A 20,640-nucleotide genomic window follows, 5' to 3' on the forward strand; every position below is an offset into this window, starting at 1 on the left:
ACTGTGTCCAGGTCAAGACTGAGAAATCAGCCCAAGATTTGATAATAAATTCAAATATTGTGGAGACTACTAGCGTGGGTATTTGTTTGTTTGGTCAGTTCTAAAAGCTCGGTTCAGACACTACAGCCTCAAGCATGAACAGATGAGCAGAGATGTTCTGGCCCTTGTCTAAAAGCCGATTCTTCCAAAAGGAACAACACTGTTAATTGACCAGCTTATCAATGGATGCTCTTTCCTGTAGGTTTCTTTAGAAGTGAAAACAATACTGCTAGTCATAAAGTTTGCTGATTCCTGGCTTGGTCATCTCAGTGGGGCAAGTGCAAGGCCGTGCCAGTAACTCCAGATGACTGGAATATACACAAGCACAGTGCTACCCATAAACCATAAACGCCAGCGCTGAGCCAGGGTGCGGCTGAGCCTGGGCAGGGGGCATCCTCAAAGTGCTTCTTTATTTAAACTATGCTCCAGGGCAATGTTTCATAATGACCCCACACACCTAGCTCGCACACACAGAGCAGCCTACTCACACAGCCCCACTGTGTTCCCTGGCGTGCTTGCTTGACTTTCCATCCCTCTAGGCAAGATCCACAAATTAGCAGCTTTGTAACCCTCCCAGGACCCGGTTCTCGGGGCCTTCAGAAGAAAAAGGCAGTCAGAGAAATATGAACGCGCTAATCGGGAAACCAGCGTTTCAGCCCACTCAGCCACGCGGGCCATCCACACTAACGACTTTCACCTCCTCTGGCCTTGGCTGGCTGGAGGGGCGGGGAACTCGGCAGTAAGGGGGAGGACCAAGGCGCGGGGGGGGGGAGGCGGCGGGCGGGGGGAGCTGCTTGAATGAAACAATGTAACAATTGATGTGAAGCCTCGCCTCGCTCCCACTCCCCAGCGTTCTTATAGGCGAGGTCCCACTGACTGACCCTCCCCATTGCTCCGTTTTCTTGTCCATTACGCACTATCCCTCCGCCTCTCCTTTTCTTTTCTTTTTTCCTCCTTCTCCTCCCCCCTCCCCCTCTCTCCAGCTCCGTGTCATTTCCTCCTTGCGCTCGCTCTCTGCCCGAGCGTCTCCAGCCAGGAGAGTAGGCGGAGCAGGGCGCTAAGGGGTGGTGTAGCGCTGGAGGGCGATGGTGGCGGAGCCGCTGGGGGCGGAGGCAACGTAGCCCCCGCAGAAAAGGAGTCCCGCCGCGCCTGAGCCGAGCGGAGGATGGAGAACCGGCCTGGGTCCTTCCAGTACGTCCCTGTGCAGCTGCAAGGGGGGGCGCCCTGGGGCTTCACCCTTAAGGGGGGTCTGGAACATTGCGAACCGCTCACGGTGTCTAAGGTAAGAACTAGTTGCTCTGTCTGAGCAGTGCCCAACTTTGAATGGGCGAGCGGGTGTTCAGGCTGCAGCGGGACGCGGCCCTCAGACCAACTGTGAAACTTGGTCGCAGTTGGGGATGAAAGCCCGCTCCCCCCGCCTCCCCCCACCATGGAGCTTTAGCTGCACTGGGGGTCTGGCCACCAGCCCCGGCACAGACACTCCTGCGGGGTGGTGGGAGCGCGGGATGAGAGCGCGGCCGGTCCGGGGCTATAGCCCCGCGCGCAGACACCCCCGAGAGGGCTCGAGGGCCGCTTCTGCTCCCCAACGTCTGGCGGCTGGCTCCCCGCCGTTGGAGCTGGAGGAAGTGGTAGCTGTTGGGAGTTGCTCCTTGGAAGTTCCCGCGCCCTTGTGGCACAGCGAGGGGCTGAAGGCACAGGCTAGGCGGCTTGGCAGCTTTCTTCGCGGTGTCTGCTCCTGGATCGACCGCCGGGCCATCCCGCCTGGGCCGATTACTGGGCGAGGGTCCGGTGTGGGAACGGAGATGAGGCGTCGGTGGCTTTCGTCAGCCTCACTTCCCACGGCCGGACGCGCGCACATCCATTCAGTCGGCGGGGCGTTGCGGCTTCGGCTCGGCCTTTCCCTCCCACCGGAGTCCTGCCCCAGCGCCGGCGAGATTTCCTGCACGTTGAGGAGCGTGGAGGAAACTTTTGCGCCATGGAGCGCAGCTGTGCTGGAGCTGCCGCCGCTGCCGCCAGAGTTTGTTTGTTTTAGGAGGCTGTGGTCTGCTGGAAGCCAAGTTGCAGCTGAGGACAGGGGAGAGGTGCTCTCCGGAGCCTTCCAGAACCCCCCTGAGCAAGCCACCCCCGAGTAGGGGTGAGGGTAGGGGGTGGAGGCCGCCGGGGCTGTAACTGGGAAGAGAGATTTGCAGGACGATTCACCTTGAGGTACCAGATGGCCAAGGGAATGAACTTCATGAACTTTATTCCGATTTTTTTGTTTAAGATTGTTTTTGTTTCTCTGAAAAGCCCTTCCCCTTGCAATCCGCTCAAATTGCAGTTGAGGTGGAAAACGTGGATTTGTGCTGGAGACAGAAAGATGTGGTTTCTCTGTGGGTAACAAATGTCACTTTATTGTTTTGCCTTCTTAACGTAGGTCACATCTCAGGAGGGGAGGGCGAATGCCCCCCGCCACACCCCTGCAGAAACCTGTGCCCTATTGCCAGGCACCAAATTGCTGGTTAACTTGTTAGTGTAGGTGGTTCTTCAGGCCTTGGGACCACACTCTTAGCAATCCTGGGGAGTTGTCACGGGGAGTGCCTATCACTTTGAGCTGCCTGAGGTATGCTGAGGCAAAACTTTGAGGGGCTGTCAGGGAAAACTGAAATCTTTACCTTCTCCAAACACCAATAACCAGCCCAGATCTTCACCCAGCACCCCTTTTCCTCATACTAGTCATTTATTTCTAACCAGCCTAAGATGATTTTGTCACCTACTGTCATGCCACCCCCCACTCCAGTATTCTCTGGAGGGAGGAATAAGCTTTTTTTTTTTTAATTTGAACAGTCTCAAACAACCCCTTTGAGGAGGGGAATCTTGGCCTTCAGGACTTTGTTCTAATCAAACTCCTCCTCTCCCTACATTCCACCAAGGTCATAACAGTCTATACAGCCCTCCATGGTGTGGTAGTTCCTCCCTTTCTTTTTATCCTGACACCACTTGCAGACTTCCCAGTCTGCCCAGACAACCTGCCTCGGAAAGGTCATTCTCCACCTCTGCCCAGGGCTCACCCATCCTGAGAGGCACCCCAGAGAGTGGTTGCTGCTGTGGCCCTGGGTTGTTTTGTGAGCCAGCACAAACATGGCAGGGGGTGTTACTAAGCACAGGGCAGCCAACAATTTGTGGTCTAGCTGGAGGATTATTTGAGGGTAGATGAAGCTTTCCTTGGCCAAGCTGTTGAGGAAGTGACTCGTGTGTTGAGAGGCAGGGTGCCTTTTAATGATTCCCTTTCTGCTGAAGGTACGCTTGACCCCTGTTATATATGAAGGCTCATTATTACACATATTTGGTTATGCAGGGGGTAAAATCATTTCTCCCATATATTCCAAATAGCTTGACTCCTTACAGTAAAAGCCAGCTATATATATAACCTGTTTTGTTGTTGTTTAGTGGCTAAGTTGTGTCTGACTCTTGCACCCCCGTGGACTGTAGCCCCCCAGGCTCCTCTGTCCATGAGATTTCCCAGGCAAGAATACTGGAGTGGGTTGCCATTTCCTTCTCCAGGGTATCTTCCTGACCCAGGGATCAAACCCATGTCTCCTACATTGGCAGGTGGATTCTTTTCACTGAGCCACCTGGGAAGTCCATATAACCTGGTTGTGTGTTAGTCACTCAGTCATGTCTGATTCTCTGCGACCCTATGGACTGTAGCCCGCCAGGCTCCTCTGTCCATGGGGTTCTCCAGGCAAGAATACTGGAGTGGTTTGCCATTTTCTTCTCCGGGGATCTTCCCAATCCAGGGATCGCATTACAGGCAAATTATTTACTGTGTTAGCCACCAGGGAAACCCATATAATCTGGTTAGCCCTATATTTAAAGGGGCCATGGCAGTTTTGTAAAGTGCAGTGGTTACCTGTATTTTTTTTTTCTTGCCTAGATAGTATGTGGCATATTTCATTAATCCCCTTTTAATTTTTCTCCCTTTATGCTTCAGAACGATACGGCTTTCTTCTTGGAAATAGCCTTAGTCTGCACACGTTGGTGGGGATGGGATAGAAGGGTATAGAAAGAGAATTGTATTGGCAGATTGAAAACTTGGGTTCTAATCCTTGCTTTGCCATTCACTAGCCCCAGGATCCTGGGTACGTCACTTGCCCTCCCTGGGTTTAGATGTCTCCATGTCTACTGTGAGGTTCAAGTCTTTAAATAAGACTGTGACAGTCTAGTAGCCAGTCTTTTCTGCTAGCTGGCTTTGACTCTTTTTGTCCTAGAAGGGTTTCTGACTGAGGAAGATGACACTTTTTTCTATTTGCACGCAGTGTTACTGTTTTATAGTGTATTTCCACATCTCTTTTTCTCATTAGCCTTCTACAGCCACCAGGTGAGGCAGTCAAGGAAGGTTGTGGAGAAACTGATGGAAAAACTGAGGCTGTGGTGTATTGACTGGCATGCATAGGTATGTCATGTGGTGAGTCGGTGGTAGGCTCCAAATCTATCATATTTTCCACTACTTGGAGAATTTCTTTGTTAAAAACTATTATTTTTATTGAAGTCCAGTTGATCTGGGGCTTCACAGGTGGTGCTAGTGGTAAAGAATCCTCCTGAGCATTTTTTCATGTGTTTGTTAGCCATCTTTATGTCTTCTTTGGAGAAATGTCTGTTTAGTTCTTTGGCCCATTTTTCGATTGGGTCATTTATTTTTCTGGAATTGAGCTGCAGGAGCTGCTTGTATATTTTGGAGATTAATTCTTTGTCAGTTGTTTCATTTGCTATTCCATTCACTAGCCCCAGGATCCTGGGTACATCACTTACCCTCCCTTAATACGTTATTGACCCAGGGAGCCTGTCAGAAAGAAGTGGAGATTCTCTTCTAATCAGATTTGACTATTTGGGCTGTTTGCTACCTAGGGCTCTCCCTCTACCCCCTCTACAGTGTAGACAGTCATCCATGAATTAGGCTCCCTGTGCTGGAAAATATCCACTTTGGGGGATGGGTGACCTTTTTGGTGTTCTGGTGCCAGTGATTATGCATCAAATAGGGCCTCTCAGAGGTCTCAGAGATTCAAACTGTATCTTCCTGTGGTGTGTGTATGTGAAAGAGAGACAGAGAGAGCTGCTAAGCTGTATTGTAAGATTCCTATACTCATTTTGAGTTCTTGGAAATGTGCCCTGAGTTTGGCTGAGGGTGGAGACCAGTGGGGGATGTAGGAAAAGGAGGAGGAGGAGAATTGGGGAGGAGGACAAGACATGGCAGAAACAGACTCATCCTATGTATTTGCCATTTTCCTGGTCCATTTTTGTGACTGTCTCTATCTGGCACAGAAATGGAAGTGACCAGTAGTTACTTACTGCTCTGAAACAAAGTAGGGTCGGGTGGGGCAGTAGCCTGGAGGAGAAAGAAGTTTCACCTCCTCCGCTTAGTGTGTACTGATGTTGCTGTATTATTTTATCCTCTTTGGACCCAAGATTTCTATATGCCACATGGGGGTAGCCGTACCTGCGCCATCTTTATTAGCACAGATGATGGGAGAATAAATTGGGCAAACCTTAATACTGTGTGGCATCCTTAGCTTAGGAAGAGGGCAGGGCATGCTCTTTAAGTTTTTAGTCTCTCCTTCATCACCACTGAAGCACACAAAGCGACACCTGAGATTTCAAGAGGATGTGAATCAAGTCAGATTGAGGCCTGGCAGTAGATTTGGCTGTGACTTTGAGTTCTTATTGGGTGCACAGGTAGTGTTATGTGAGAAGTGATAGTTCTGTGAAACCTTCTTAGTTATGTTGCAGGCCAGAACCACCTCCAGACCAGGGCTTGGCATTCACAAAGGGACCTTCATGAGGTCTGCTTCTTTGGGAACTTAGTACACCCTGGTTACTTAGATGAATCCTTTCCTCATCTCTGCTTCTAGAATCAACAAAGATGTCTACTGCCTCAGTTCCCCAACTGCTCCTCTCTCTCAGAAAGCAGGCTTTTGGGTACATGGGGTAGGAATCCATCCAAAGGGAAACAAATCAGGTTGGTGAGAAGTAGTAAAGCAAAGAAAGTGGGTGATATGTCTGCCAACCCTTGGCTGAGCTTTGGCTACACACTGCTTTGGGGCCTGCTGGGCTGTCATAATACAACTGGTAACCTGTTGTGATCCACACGTGTGCTCCCTGAAGTGAAAAGAAGGCCAGTCCTGTTAGAGGCTTTTCCTTCTGTAAAACCTCAGAGAAAATTCAGCTCCAGCTGGAAGACACTTGAACATTGTCCTTTAAACAGAATTCAAATGATTTTGCCTCTTGCTCTCTCCCATCTCCTCCCAGGACTTGTTTTTAAGAGAAAAGAGAAACTCAGATTTGAGGTTGGTGTTTATGGAATGATTATCTAGAGGGAACATCACAGTTTTTATAGTTAGGTTCCTTCAGAACCAGAGGGAAAAAAGATGCTGACCTGTCTGAGAAAAGTTAATGAAGAACAGCAGAGATTAAGTCAAGGGCTACCCTCACTAGCCACACACCCTCCCGCACCCCCACCAAAGGGCAGACTAAACTCAGGTCTACTAACTGAATTCTGTTCTTTGAGGTGGCTGGAATCACAGATTCTCAAAGTGAGGAGGGTTTTGTGGAAGTCACCTTGTCTTAATTGATCCATGAGCCTCCTATGCAGTATCCCTGAGCTTGTTCTCCTCTGGTCGTGGGGGAGCTCATTTCCTTCTTAGCCAGTCCTGTTCAGTGTTAAAAAAAAGTTTTGACTGTAGACAGCTTTTTCTCATGTTGGGCTGCAGTCATTCTCTATCTGCCTACTCTCTGTGGGTTCTAGTTTTGCCTTCTGGGACCACAAAGAGAAAGTTCTCTGACTTAGGCCAACCTTTTGGAGGTCTGAAGACAAAGACTATGTCCCTTTGTCTCAGTTTTCTAGGCTAAAGAGCTTTAGCTCTTTTAGCTGTTCTCTATGGGATCTGAGATCCAGCCTCCTGCTCCCACTCTGGATACACTCCAGCCTGGCTGTATTCCTGTTGAGTTAGGGAGCCCACAGCTGAATGCAGTAAGTGAGAAGCATCTGACCGAAGTTGAGTAGGACCATTCTTTAAAACAACTGAAGACTACTTTGGTTCTTTCTGGCATCCATGTCATATGAAGACTCTGTATCAAGCAAAGTGTTTTAGTGGAAGTATCTATGCTGCTGCTAAGCGACACCTGTTCAAGGCCTCTACATAGGCACCTACATAGGGACAACTATGTAAGAGATTTGGGAGGGATACATCTCTCACTGTGTATTTAGAATCGTCCCTAACCCTTACCCTAGTCCAGGTCAGCCTTGAAAAAAGTGTTCTAAGGGAGATGATAGAGAAGGCATAAGCCCTGACTTCCAGGAGCATATATGTTTCTACAAAGAGTTGCAGCCAAGGAATTTGTATAATAGAAGAAGGAAGTGGTATTTGGTCAAAAATCAGACCTCCAGAACATCAGATTGTTTGATCTTTAACCAGTTGCTGGCTTTGAATTTGTAGGAATAACCTCTATGAACTTAATTTTCCCCTTGTGGAACAAATAGGTGTGTTTGAGATTGAAGATACTGATTGTACATGACATACAAGAAGCCTCCAACTTACAGAAACCCTGGGTAGGAATTTAGACACAGCAGTCTCTAACCCTGTTAGGTTTTTATTTCTGCGCACATTGTCATTGGCACTGGTTGCAAATCTCCTATTGTTGCTGCTATTCCTCTGTTCCGAGGTCTTCTGTCTGTACCTGGAATACCCACAGGAGTCATTCCTGCTGGAGGTCTTGCATCCACAGTCTCGTTGCCGCCCCCTCTCCATGTCCTCACATCTACCAGATTGTCATCTGAGTTGAGCAAATGTCTTTTCTTGGTACTAAACTCCTGATGGGGGAGTGTATTGAAATGGAGCTTAATCCTCATTATCACTGAGGGATGAGAGGCTTGGAGAAGAGAATTAAAGTCTAGGAAACATGTCCCTCTAACACAGTTATTGATAGTTGCCATGTTCAGAACAGTTCTGGAGAGGGCTCTTTTGTCCATAGTATATCCCTGATGAAATCACAGAACCTAACCACCATTTTTATCATGTTCTATCTACAGGGAACTGCATTCAAATCTCCAAGTAAGCTTGCTTATTTACAACTTTAGTCTGTCTATAGGGAACTGCATTCAGAGTTTCAAATAAGCTTGCTTATTTACAAAGGTAATCTTGGGAAACAATCTGGAAGTCAGGGATAACAAGTGCTCTAGGTATTTCTATTACACAGATCTAAGTGGGTTTGGGGTTTCTACTACTCTCACTTCCCGGGTGCTCATAGCCTTGGTGCTGGGGCCAGGATTTATGTGTACATACAGTGTTTGCATTGTTAAATCTCTCCGAAACTGAACTTCACAGGTTTACCTGAGTTATCTTGTAGTCAGCAAGTGACCCTTTTTTATTATTTATGTGGGTACCTAGATCACTTTCACTGTTTCTGTGGGGGCAGTACTTTGTTTCCTGGTGCTTCCCTGAAATACCTGCTTTAGACAGACTTCAATTAAGTCATTAATGAAAAAGTTGAGGTATTATATTTCCCTGCTAAATATTGTGCTCTAAGAACTGGGAATGGGATAGATGTTTGTCTCTTCACACCCCTTCACCCCATCTAGTATAAACAAGCCAAATGGAAAGATTGTCTTAGGCATTAGTTTTCCAAGGGATGATTTGTTCTTCCTCACATCACACTGGCATGTTTGCTTGGGCACATAGCCATCCTGGCCAGGCACTAAAATTGCAAAGATCAAGATGACTTGGTTTCTCAGAGACTAACTGCCCCCACCCCCGCAAGCCCCACTTTGACTTCATCTCTGCTCCCTCCTCTTTCAGTGAAAGTCCGTGACTGTGCCATGCCACAGAACGAACACTGCTTGGTAGCAACAGAGACACATTTTCCAAGCATCTAGGCTATCCTTCTTTCATGTCCAGTCTTTGGTTTGCAGTCTCCACCCTCCAGCACCAAGTTGCTTGAGGCCTACATTTGGGACTGTCTCACTCAAGGGCCACCACTTCTTTGTTCATTCATCGGCTTCCCTGCCCACTGTCCAGAACTCAGCTTTTTTTTTTTTTCTTTTTTGGTCACAGTGGGCCCTTCTAGTCTGCTGTACCAGCTCTGTCCCTCTTGGCTCAGCCATGCATCTGGTGTGTGTTGGAGGAGGGAAGAGAAGTTCAGCCGTAAGGCTGATAAAGTTTGACAACACTCAGCAAATTGGTAGCTGGGTCGGGAGAACTTTTCTCACACTGTGGCTCTCTATCCTGTTTCAGTGGAGGACCGGACCTCTGTTGCATTCCTGATACTGTCTTATCAACTCGCTGAGTAATCTTGGCACGTTACTTCACCTCTCTGTACTCTCCTGTTTCTTCTCAGCCTCCTCTCTGTGGGGCAAGCTTCTGCCTTATTGAAGGGATGCTATGGGCTCCAGGATCTTCTCTCAGAGTTCAGGCTGTGGAGGTGTAAAGGCTGACTGACATTAGGCAGTTCATCCAGGGCTTTGCTTTCCTCTACGCTCCTACTTCCTATCTTTCCACAAATGGCTGTTTCCTGGTATGTTCTCAGGGACGACATGCCTCATGGTCTGTTAACTTTCACTCAAGTCTTTTAATGTTACATCTGTGAGGAATGCAGGAGGTGGGACTAATTTGACAGGATCAACGGTTAAGCCCAGTGATGGACAGACCCTTTGTGGTGTCTTCTGGCCTCCACTCTAATGCCACTCAGCAGATTCCCAGCTGTATGGTCTTCTCTCTTCCTGAGCCCCTGGCAGGGAAGTTTTGAGTGGTTCTCCTATACTGCCTTTCATGGTCCATCAGAAATTGATTTTTCTTTGGGTGGGGGGAAGTTGGGGATAATATGAGTTAAAGCTGGGAGGAAAGCTGGTTCAACTAGTTATTCTGGAAAGGTGTTAGAGTCTCATGGCTTCTGCCCCATCTTTGCTTATGAGAGATTGACAAGCTAAAGCCTTGTCTTTGTTGGGCTGCCTTGTTGCTTTCCATTCATGTGTGTGTGTGTGTGTGTGTGTGTGTGTGTGTTTAATGTAAGTGAAAGCTCCTCTACAAACTTCTGTAGGTAGGCTGTTTTTGATGTCATCTTACCTGACTGAGAGGGTGAGTGATGACATTTTGGAGCCTCAGAGGTGAGTATCAGGTCTTGACTCGCATGCTCTTTGAAGGACTTGACTGAGAATTTGGAGCTCTGTGTTAATTAGAAATTGTAATCAGGGAGTAGCAAGGCAACAGGCAGAAAGTGGACCAGGCAAGGATCTGGATGCACTACCTGTGTGCTTGTACCTCATTGGATGGAGATAATGCTGTTGGTTGGATCTCAGCAACCTCTTGAAACAAAATGGGCAATCCAGGCCTAGATATGGTAGGACAGGAGACATAGTGGACCTGCTGTGTGGTAAATACTGCTACTTTTAGGAGTTTTACATGTATTCTTATATAATTTTACAGTAATTCTTTGAGGTAGATATTGATCTCCCCATTGTGCAGATGAGGGGACTGAGGCTCAGGAGAAAATAAGTGATAGACTCCACATGGAAAAAACTGACTTTCAGATTGACTTCTGTCTGACTTCACATCCCAAGCTATTTACATAAGTGAAAGAAAGAGAAGAAGAACTAGGTAATAGTATAATGGGGGAAGCTGGAGAAAGAGAAAAATTAAAGAAATGTAATCTGCTGCAAAAACTGGTAATGTTACTGATACATGCCCCTCAGGGGTCAGGATCAAAGGAAAGGTATTGTTTTATTTTGTTCTAAATCTCAAATCAGGGTAAAAAGTATAAGCTTGGATTCAGAAGACCCAAAGTTCAGTCTTCGATTTGCCATTCAATATTTGTGCATCACTGGGCATGTCATTTTCCTTTCTGTGTCTCCATTTCCTCACCTGCAAAATAAAATAATAAAATTCACACTTTTTTCCAGTAGGGAGGGAGATTGAGTTTATCCTTTATCTCATATAAATACTAGATGTGTATGTGATTTAAGAAGAAAGGAAAAGCATTCCACAGATGTCCATTATTAAACAGAAATTTTCTTAAGGGAATTCTGAACTTAAACAATGAAGTGTATGAAGTTACCACATCTTTGGAAGCTGTATGAAATGGCAGGACATCTTTAATGCGATGTTTGCTACTGGCAGACATTGGAATACCAGACATGCTGCTGCTGCTAAGTCACTTCAGTCGTGTCTGACTCTGTGTGACCCCATAGACGGAAGCCCACCAGGCTCCCCCGTCCCTGGGATTCTCCAGGCAAGAACACTGGAGTGGGTTGCCATTTCCTTCTCCAATGTGTGAAAGTGAAAAGTGAAAGTGAAGTCGCTCAGTTGTGTCCGACCCTTAGCGACCCATGGACTGCAGCCTACCAGGCTCCTCCATCCATGGGATTTTCTAGGCAAGAGTACTGGAGTGGCTTGCCATTGCCTTCTCCGTACCAGACATGATTTCTGGCTAATGTTTGAAGAGACAGCAATTTGAAAGGTGATGCTAAGCCTTATTTGGCTCCTACCTAAGAGCTCTCAATTAAGCCTCCAATCAATCAATCAGTCTGCCAGTCAACACGTATTTGTTGAGTCCTTTGTAAAGTGCTAGAGAATATAAGCGGAGAAGGCAATGGCAACCCACTCCAGTGTTCTTGCCTGGAGAATCCCAGGGACGGGGGAGCTTGGTGGGCTGCCATCTATGGGGTCGCACAGAGTCAGACACGACTGAAGTGACTTAGTAGCAGCAGCAGCAGAGAATATAAGAGATAGTCACCATGGAAGACCTGTTCCATGGAAATGACTGTTTTGTTGAAGAGAGACATTACTGCAAGCCTAGGGAACAGAAACCTTATTTTAAGTGCTGAAACCCTGGGCTAGGTTCTAAGAGCAACATTTCCAAAAACTTTATTGAAGTATAGTTGATTTACAATGTGTTAATTTCTACTGTACAGCAAAGTGATTCAGTTGTATGTATACATACATTCTTTTCATATTCTTTTCCATTATGGTTTATCACAGGATATTGATTATAGTTCCCTGTGCTATACAGTAGAAGCTTGTTGTTTATCCATTCTATATATAATAGCTTGCATCTGCTAACCCCAACTTCTCACTTCATCTGTTCCCCACCCACCTCCCCCTTGGCAACCACAAGTCTGTTCTCTATGTCTGTAGGTAAGAGCAGCATTTGTTCAGTGAGAAGAGATTTCATTGTAGGCTGATGTGGTTGGGAGCTTTGTGGAAAAAGGAAGAATTGAAGCTAGGTCTTGAGAGCTATATAGGATTTAGGTAGGCTGAGGAGGAAGAAAGGCATTCATTCTAGTGAATACAAGTGCTGCATGTTCTAAGGACACAGACAAGTGACAGGCCAGTTGGTTCACCCTACAGTGAACTAACAGTATGAGCTCCTCAAGATCTGGGTATGTGTGGTTTGTTCATTTATTCACTTGTTAATTCATGCATTAAATTTATTGAGTGCCTGTTCTAGGAGCTGAGCTATTCTTCCTATGGCCTGTGAAACCAGCACAGAGCCCCATAAATGTCACTTTTATTTGTTTTCTATTAATAATTTCACCCTGTTTTTACAGATGAGGAAATTGAGGCACAGAGAGGTTAAGTAACTTGCACACTGTCTTACTGCTTGTGTGGCTGGATAAACGGATCAGTGGAGATATGCTTGATTGAGTTTGAGTGAACTCCGAGAGTTGGTGATGGACAGGGAGGCCTGGCGTGCTGTGATTCATGGGGTTGCGGAGAGTCGGACACGACTGAGTGACTGGACTGAACTGAACTGAATGAGATAACACGCTAGTAAAGGGATGCTCAAAATTCTCCAAGCCAGGCTTCAGCAATATGTGAACTGTGAACTTCCAGATGTTCAAGCAGGTTTTAGAAAAGGCAGAGAAACCAGAGATCAAATAGCCAACATCTGCTGGATCATGGAGAAAGCAAGAGAGTTCCAGAAAAACATCTATTTATGCTTCATTGACTATGCCAAAGCCTTTGACTGTGTGGATCACAATAGACTGTGGAACATTCTGAAAGAGATGGGAATACCAGACCACCTGACCTGCCTCTTGAGAAACCTGTATGCAGATCAGGAAGCAACAGTTAGAACTGGTCGTGGAACAACAGACTGTTTCCAAATAGGAAAAGGAGTACGTTCAGGTGGTATATTGTCACCCTGCTTATTTAACTTCTGTGCAGAGTTCATCATGAGGAACGCTGGGCTGGAAGAAGCACAAGCTGGAATCAAGATTGCTGGGAGAAATATCAATAACCTCAGATATGCAGATGACACTACCCTTATGGCAGAAAGTGAAGAGGAACTCAAAGGCTTCTTGATGAAAGTGAAAGAGGAGAGTGAAAAGGTTGGTTTGAAGCTCAACATTCAGAAAACAAAGTTCATGGCATCTGGTCCCATCACTTCATGGGAAATAGATGGGGAAACAGTGGAAGCAGTGTCAGACTTTATTTTTTTGGACTCCAAAATCACTGCAGATGCTGATTGCAGCCAGGAAATTAAAAGACGCTTACTCCTTGGAAGGATAGTTATGACCAACCTAGATAGCATATTAAAAAGCAGAGACATTACTTTGCCAACCAAGGTCCGTCTAGTCAAGGCTATGGTTTTTCCCGTGGTCATGTATGGATGTGAGAGTTGGACTGTGAAGAAAGCTGATCGCCGAAGAATTGATGCTTTTGAACTGTGGTGCTGGAGAAGACTCTTGAGAGTCCCTTGGACTGCAAGGAGATCCAACTAGTCCATTCTAGAGGAGGTCAGTCCTGGGTGTTCATTGGAAGGACTGATGCTAAAGCTGAAACTGCAATACTTTGGCCACCTCATGCGATGAGTTGACTCACTGGAAAAGAGTCTGATGCTAGGAGGGAGTGGGGGTGGGAGGAGATGGGGACGACAGAGAATGAGATGGCTGGATGGCATCACCAACTCGATGGACATGAGTTTGAGTGAACTCCGGGAGTTGGTGATGGACAGGGAGGCCTGGCGTGCTGTGATTCATGGGGTCGCGAAGAGTCAGACACGACTGAGCGACTGAACTGAACTGAACTGAATGAGATATAAAGGTGAATGGATTTGAGTCAGTTATTCTGAAGCACCCAGAACATCAGGCTGTGGGGTGGACTCAGGTTGGAAGTACATACCCATTTTGTTGCTTTTTTTTTGAAGATTACCGTTAATGTGTTAAAAATAAAACACCTAACACAGTACCACAACCATATATGTGCTTCCACGAGGAAAGACCTACACTGAACAGCTGGAGGGGACATTTTAAAGGAATCAGTCATCTTGGCAAGATGCTGACTGTTGTTAATACATTAGCAAGTTGCCAGAGGTAGTGGTAATATATAACATTGGAATTTGAAGAAATGAGAGAGAGGCAGGCGTTGAGATGAATCCAGTATTTCTAATCTAAAAGGCTCTTGGTGGTGATGGAGATTGGGAGGGCTAACTGGGTTTAGTTCAGTTTTGGTTCTTCTGAGACCTTAGGATTATCAAGGTAAGGTGTTCATAGGCAGTTCAGGGGGAAAAAAAAAGTTTATTTAAGGCCACTGGTCAGTTAAAACAACAAATTATTGTTTCAGGAACATAATGATTAACACAGATGATTTACTAATCTGCTGATTGTTGTGGAAATGAGTGAATTGCCAGACAATCTCATGCCCCATCAGACATCGGAACAGGCCAGCATTGTTATTTAATGGGCTTTTCTGGTCATAGTTTGGTCTTGCTATCTCCTCCAATCTGCAGGCTGCCGAGTCACCTGAGGTATTACTGGCTGCAGTTCTTTCTGCCTAACCGAGTGTTTTCAAGTGATGGGGAAGTCCAACAATCGAACAAACAAAAAAGAGAAGAAACTCAAAATACGAAAATTCAGACATGAAGCTGTAAATGTTAAAAGGTTCGAGGCTGTTAAAAAACATCAGTTGTCTTGCCAACTTGTTTAAGGATTATTTTCTGTATACGCAAAGTAAAATGTGTGGGCTTGATAAGGCAAACTCCACTGGAGTTTCAAATCTGGATTGCATTTTTGATGGCAGTAGTTTTATGCTCTCTACATAGTGGAGTATTATTAATCTGTGAATATCATTGTTCATATTTCTGCAGTAGCAAGGGTTCTTAAAATGTGATCTTTGAAAAAACATTATTAACCTTGTAAGTATGATTTGTTTTCAATGGTGTCTTCACTGTTCTTTCATCCTGAGTTTTACATTAAAATAAAAAGGAGATAGGGATTTATTTCACAAATTCATTGCTGCAAATCTGGCTAGAAAAACATAACTTTATTATTAAGAGACTTTTGCATATTTGGAGTGATTATCTAACCCTATGCCCTGTATACTTACAGAAAGTTCTCAGGTAAGGTTAGCTTTGTGTACAGGTGGGTGTGCCAGTCCCTCGCCTACGTCCATTCTTCTTAGATTTGCTTTCTATAACTGTAATTTTGTTTTGCTTTTCTGTGTGATGAAAAACTGAAATTCAGAATGTTGTAAAGATGCTTGTGCCATGGAACTTGGTCTCTTCTCTGTCCTTTCCTCCCTCCTTGTAGACAAAACTAATTTCATGGTAAAAATCTAATGGGCACATGGGTTCCTTTACCTAACTCTTCTCTCTGGCCAGGTGAAGTAGCTTGTAATTTATATTGAATTAAACTGATTTGAATATCTAACTGTTGGGGGTACTTTTGTGACTACCCAAGTGCTCTGGCTTTTACAAGAGCCAGCTTGCCAATTTCTCTCTGCTGTAAGAAGTCTGGTGGAGGATGATACTCTCCCTCTCTGGATGTAAAGGGTTAAATATATAATTTTCATGTTTTCCCGTGCCTTTGGCTGGAGAAATGCACAGTGTTCTGAAACCTGCCCAGGCCCTGCACATACTGTATCTGCTTAAAGAAGGCTTTGGCTCTTAGCCCTTCTCAGCTGCATTAGGGTTCAGGTTTCATCCTTCTCCCCTTCCAGCCACTAATAAAAGCCAAAAGAATTAAGGATCAGGGAGAGTTAATTCCCACTGCTAAGACCCAGGTGGGGCCCTTCCACCTCCTATCCCGTCTTCTAGGTTAGAGCTCTAATTTAGGGCCGAGCTCTAGTCTAAGCCTGTATGTGACAGCGATCTGGAACAGGCCGCAGAAAAGCACTTGATGATCAGGTTTTGCCTTGTGCTGGCGTATCTCTCTCCCCCTCTCTCCCCGCTCCCTTTTTCCCTATCTCCCATCTCCCTCTTTCCCCATGCAGCAACTCTATTGGGATCTTAGAAAAGATGAGGGGTCAAGCCAACCAATGCTATTACAGAGATGGAAATGATGTATCATTGTTCCTTTCTTCTAAACTAGGAGTTTGGGATGAAGCTTCTACTTTTTTTTTTTAAAGTTCCTGACCCAACCTCAGTACAACATTAGAAATCTCATTCAGAATAAATGTCATTGATATCTCACCCAACTTAAAAGAGATGCATAGTAATGAGCTCTAAAATAGTGAGCTCAGTCAGAGAGGGCAACTTTGAAGGAGGATCTTGTAAGAACTGGGATAGGCAGGAAGAAGCTTCCTTCTGGAACAACTACACTATTGTAGTTGCCTCCTCAATGGTTTCCCTCCCTTTGATCACCCCCTCCCACTTAAAATTATATACTGTTTCCCTATTACCTACAAAGTAGAGCCCAAACTACTTTAGCCTGATGTAGGGACTATTGTCCACTGGGCTCAAGTTTTACTTTCTAGCACTCCTTCCAGGACACAGATACTCAGGCAGAGTGATTTCCTTTCCACCCCACCCCCACCACAGCCAGGAAGTTCTGGCCTCCAAATTTCCCATCCTGATGTTCCTTGAGTGACTTACTGGGCACTCAGAAGACCTACTCCCCTCCCCTCCCTTTTGGGTCTAACCTTCAAGCCCTACTCAAGGGCATCATTTCAGTCTGCTTTTGGTGGGGAAAGTCTCTCCCTTTTTGAAATCCTGGACCTCTGCTTTTCTAGTAGAAATCTTTGACTGCCCTGTGTCCAGTTTGCTAGACCCAAATCTTCTAGAGAACGATGGCTGTGTCCCCTCTATCTTTACTGTTCCCAGCACAGAGCAGGGTAGACTCTCGATAATGATTTGCAGGAAGAGTCAAGTAAAACTTCTGTACTGAATAACTGGTTATGTCCCCCTTTCTTCTCCTCATTCCAAATGAGAAAGAGGAAATGACTTGAAGAGCTGGATATACTAGCTGAGTTTTCCAGTCTCTCTGTGACACCTAGTAACTGGGGTGAGCCTTGGATCACACACACACACACACACACACACACACACACACATACATGAACTCAGGACAGAGGGAACAAATAGAAGGAAATAGTGGTACATGTGAACATGGAGAGGGATCCCAGACACAACCCTGGATGAGAAGGGAAAGGGCAGCAATGGAGGCTAGGGCCATCTAACTGCTTGTCCAAGACCTGCCTGCAGTTGGGTTTGCTATGGTTGGGTTTCTTGCCACTGCAGCTCATGTGCGTGAACTGTGTTCCTGAGGCTTGCCTGTGGGAGCGGCCTGCTGGCTGATGATTACAGCATTCCCTTGCTGTTGGGAAACATTGCTGCGAGACTCTTAAAACAGCAGCCACCCCTCTTGTTGCTATGTGTTCAGGGAGGGTAGACTGTGAGTCTTTGGTCTGACTCAAGTGTTTCATTGCTTCAACTGAAAGGAGATAGCTTTATGTGAACCTACTCTGTGTGTGTTTGTGTGTGTGTGTATTTTCACTTTTGCTTAAGCAAGCCCTAACGCGTTCTGTCTGACTAGCCTTGGATATGAGTCACCGTCTGGTATTTATACCCAGTGCCTTTTCTCACTGTTTTATTCAAAGCTGAGAATGCTGAAAAGAGCCAAAAGGAACCTTCTCCGTCCTCCTTCCTAATGGGGTCTCATCTAATTGGCAGCTGTTTCTGTGGAAGTCAATTAGGTTATGTTAAGGCACTAAAAGCAATGGCAAGCCACTCCAGTACTTTTGCCTAGAAAATCCCATGGATGGAGGAGCCTGGTGGGCTGCAGTCTGTGGGGTCGCTAAGGGTCGGACACACTGAGCGGCTTCACTTTCACTTTTCACTTTCATGCATTGGAGAAGGAAACGGCAACCCACTCCAGTGTTCTTGCCTGGAGAATCCCAGGGACGGGGAAGCCTGGTGGGCTGCCGTCTGTGGGGTCACACAGAGTCAGACACGACTGAAGTGACTTAGCAGCAGCAGCAGCAAGGCACCAAAGGAAACGCATTGAAGCTCACACTGGCACTACTGTGACAGTTTAAGATACAGTGTGGGGGCTTCTCTTAATTTGGTCCTGCCCAGACTATAGCTGGAGAGTTTGGTCTCTGGAGCAAAGTTTAGGAACAGGCCTCCAAAGGGACCCCCCAGGGAAATGTTTGTCCCTATCAGGATCACATAGTAAGTTTGCAAGGAGTACAAGAATCTGAGAAAGTCTTAGAGGAGGTAATTCAGTCCTTGCAGGCATTGGTGGGAGAAACAGAATGTTAGCATGCTCCTCACTGCTGTTCCCAGTAATGTTCTTCCAAAGTTGACAGTTTTGTCTTGGGAGCGTGCCCCTAGAGTGTGGGAATGGTAACCCCATTAGGGGCACTGTTGTTATCAAAAGGACAGAGCCTCAGAGAGGAAGGACATGACTGCTAGCATGGTTATTTGGAATCCAGGCAGCCAGTAAATCATTTGAGAATGAATTAAAAGTTCAAAGGGCAGGCGGGAATACTTTGGGTGACCTCGTAGGTGCTTGAAAAATCAAAGGGATAGCTGGTGTGCTTTTATTTTTTGAGGGCTGGTTCGAAGGAGCAAGGGAATAGAAGTACACAGTAGGAAATTGGCTTTCTGTTTTCATGTGCTTGGGAACCTTAACTCTGGGCTGCTGCTGCTGCTAAGTCACTTTAGTCATGTCCGACTCTGTGTGACCCCATAGACGGCAGCCCACCAGGCTCCCCCGTCCCTGGGATTCGCCAGGTAAGAACACTGGAGTGGGTTGCCGTTTCCTTCTCCAATGCATGAAAGTGAAAAGTGAAAGTGAAGTCGCTCAGTTGTGTCCGACTCCCAGCGACCCCATGGACTGCAGCCCAACAGGCTCCTCCACCCGTGGGATTGTCCAGGCAAGAGTACTGGAGTGGGTTGCCATTGCCTTCTCCGAACTCTGGGCTAGGGATGATCAAAACTACCATGATTAAATGCCAGTTACATTCTGGGAATTTTATGTGCACAATGTCTAACCTTTTCATCACTTCTCTAAATTAACTGATAGAACTCCTGTTTTACATATGAAAAAAAAATGAGGCTCAGAGAGGCCAAACAACATTCTCAAAGTAACAAGGCCAGAAAGTGGTAGAGCTGTGGTTTGAACCCGAATTGGCCTGACCACAAATGCTATGCTTATCCCACTATAGTTTGGAATTTTGTTTCAAATCCTCTTTTTGTGCCTCATGTTCTCTAATACCGATACTAACTATTCCTCTGACTATGTCCTGTGTACCATAGCATTGGAGAAGTGGGGGGTCATACATATCAGCCATTCCCAAGCTTTCCTAGGAAGTTTTTAAATACGTGGATTACACTCTCAGGATTAAATAATACGGTGTATGAGATATACTTAATAGTGTCCCTATTCTCTGCTGTGCTTTGTCGCTCGGTTGTGTCGGACTCTTTGCAACCCCATGGAGTGTAGCCACTAGCCCTCCCCCCCCAGGCTCCTCTGTCCATGGGGATTCTCCAGGCAAGAATACTGGAGTGGATTGCCATGCCCTCCTCCAGGGAATCTTCCCAACCCAAGGATCAAACCCAGGTTTCCCGCCTTGCAGGTGGTTTCTTTACTGTCTGAGCCACCAGGGAAGCCCAAGAATAATGGAGTGGGTAGCCTATCCCTTCTCCTGGGGATCTTCCTGACCCAAGAATTGAACTGGGGCCTCCTGCATTGCAGGCGGATTCTTTAGTAGCTGAGCTACCAGGGAAGCCCCCGTCCCTATTCTAAGAGACAGAAATTGCAGTTTAGAGAGTTTCCATAATCCACTGGACCAGTAAGTAGCAGAGCTGGTATTCAAATTTCGGATTTTAGAGTGACTATTCTTCCTAATGTCTGTGGTGCCTCTCACTCTGGGACAGGGTAAGTGATAAACAGAAAACTCTTCAATTGTCTGATAGACAGTGTCTACTTCAACAATCTTTCTCTTTTTAAATCTCAAACCCCAATATATCTAAAGCGGAACTTGTTATCTTCCCCTTGCCAAACAGGCTCTGTCCTTGGCTTCCTGCCTCCCACTCAGCTAGCATTGAAATCTTGGAGTCACTGCTTTTCACCCCCTATATCCAATCCATCACCACATACTGTCAGTCCTTCTTCCTTCAAAATAGCCCTCTTATCTACTCCCTTCCTTTCAATTCCTGCTACTCCCACCCTCTTCCAAGCCCTTATTTATTTCTGGACTTCTGGATTCCTGGCTAGCTTTCCCACCTCTGGGCTCACTCATTTAAATTTTACCCTCTTAGTCACTTCCTCTATCTGAGAATTGTAATTTCCCTATCTGTACAGAGAATAAGCTGAAATGACAGGTTGATCTCCGCAGTTCTTTCCAGCTCTGA

General features: G+C 46.1%; 1 protein-coding gene across 1 annotated transcript in view; it reads left to right on the plus strand.

Annotated features, from left to right (window-relative positions):
* Nucleotides 1-1,064: 1,064 nt before the first annotated feature.
* SHROOM4 (shroom family member 4) overlaps nt 1,065-20,640 on the plus strand; it is a 256,710-nt gene continuing 237,134 nt past the window's right edge. The window contains exon 1 of the mRNA XM_055393845.2: nt 1,065-1,321. Coding sequence (XP_055249820.1) covers nt 1,205-1,321 — 117 coding nt within the window. The 5' untranslated portion in view covers nt 1,065-1,204. The remainder of the gene's footprint in view (nt 1,322-20,640) is intronic.

This window comes from Moschus berezovskii, chromosome X (assembly GCF_049115385.1).
Source record: "Moschus berezovskii isolate FMDL1 chromosome X, NW_MosBer_1.0, whole genome shotgun sequence".
Classification (NCBI taxonomy): Eukaryota; Metazoa; Chordata; class Mammalia; order Artiodactyla; family Moschidae; genus Moschus; species Moschus berezovskii.